A 411-nucleotide genomic window follows, 5' to 3' on the forward strand; every position below is an offset into this window, starting at 1 on the left:
GTCGCGCGGGCGGGGAGAGCCGCCGCCAGCCGGGTGCACGGCAGCCTGATCCCGGTCCAACATGGTCGCCGCTCACGCCTCCCATTCCTCGTCCTCCGGCGAGTGGATCGCGTGCCTGGATAAAAGGTATCGGTATCTTCCCAGGAACCGCTGCGGAGGGATGCTGTGTGTATGCGTGTGTATGTATGTGCGTGTGTCTGCGCTGACACTCCCCATCCCCGCTCTCCATCAGATCCTGCCTTACATAAGGAGCGTGCAGGTGGGAAGGAAAACGCCTGGGGGAAGCCAGGGCGGCGGGCAAGGATGAGAGCTAGAAATACTCCGGGCAGCGGAGGGGATAGGCAGTCCCCGTAGGGATTGCTGCTCCCCGCCGGGAAGATATTGCACGTGGTGGAGGAGGGGGAGCTCCGG

The 411-nt window shown here is 64.0% G+C and overlaps 1 protein-coding gene across 2 annotated transcripts in view; it reads left to right on the forward strand.

Annotated features, from left to right (window-relative positions):
* Nucleotides 1-38: 38 nt before the first annotated feature.
* Nucleotides 39-411, forward strand: part of RAPGEF4 (Rap guanine nucleotide exchange factor 4) — a 142161-nt gene continuing 141788 nt past the window's right edge. For both annotated transcript variants that reach the window (XM_005415866.3, XM_031057467.1), the window contains exon 1: nt 39-126. In XM_005415866.3, the coding sequence (XP_005415923.2) occupies nt 62-126 (65 nt within the window). In that variant the 5' untranslated portion in view covers nt 39-61. The remainder of the gene's footprint in view (nt 127-411) is intronic.

Source organism: Geospiza fortis, unplaced genomic scaffold (genome assembly GCF_000277835.1).
Source record: "Geospiza fortis unplaced genomic scaffold, GeoFor_1.0 scaffold112, whole genome shotgun sequence".
NCBI lineage: Eukaryota > Metazoa > Chordata > Aves > Passeriformes > Thraupidae > Geospiza > Geospiza fortis.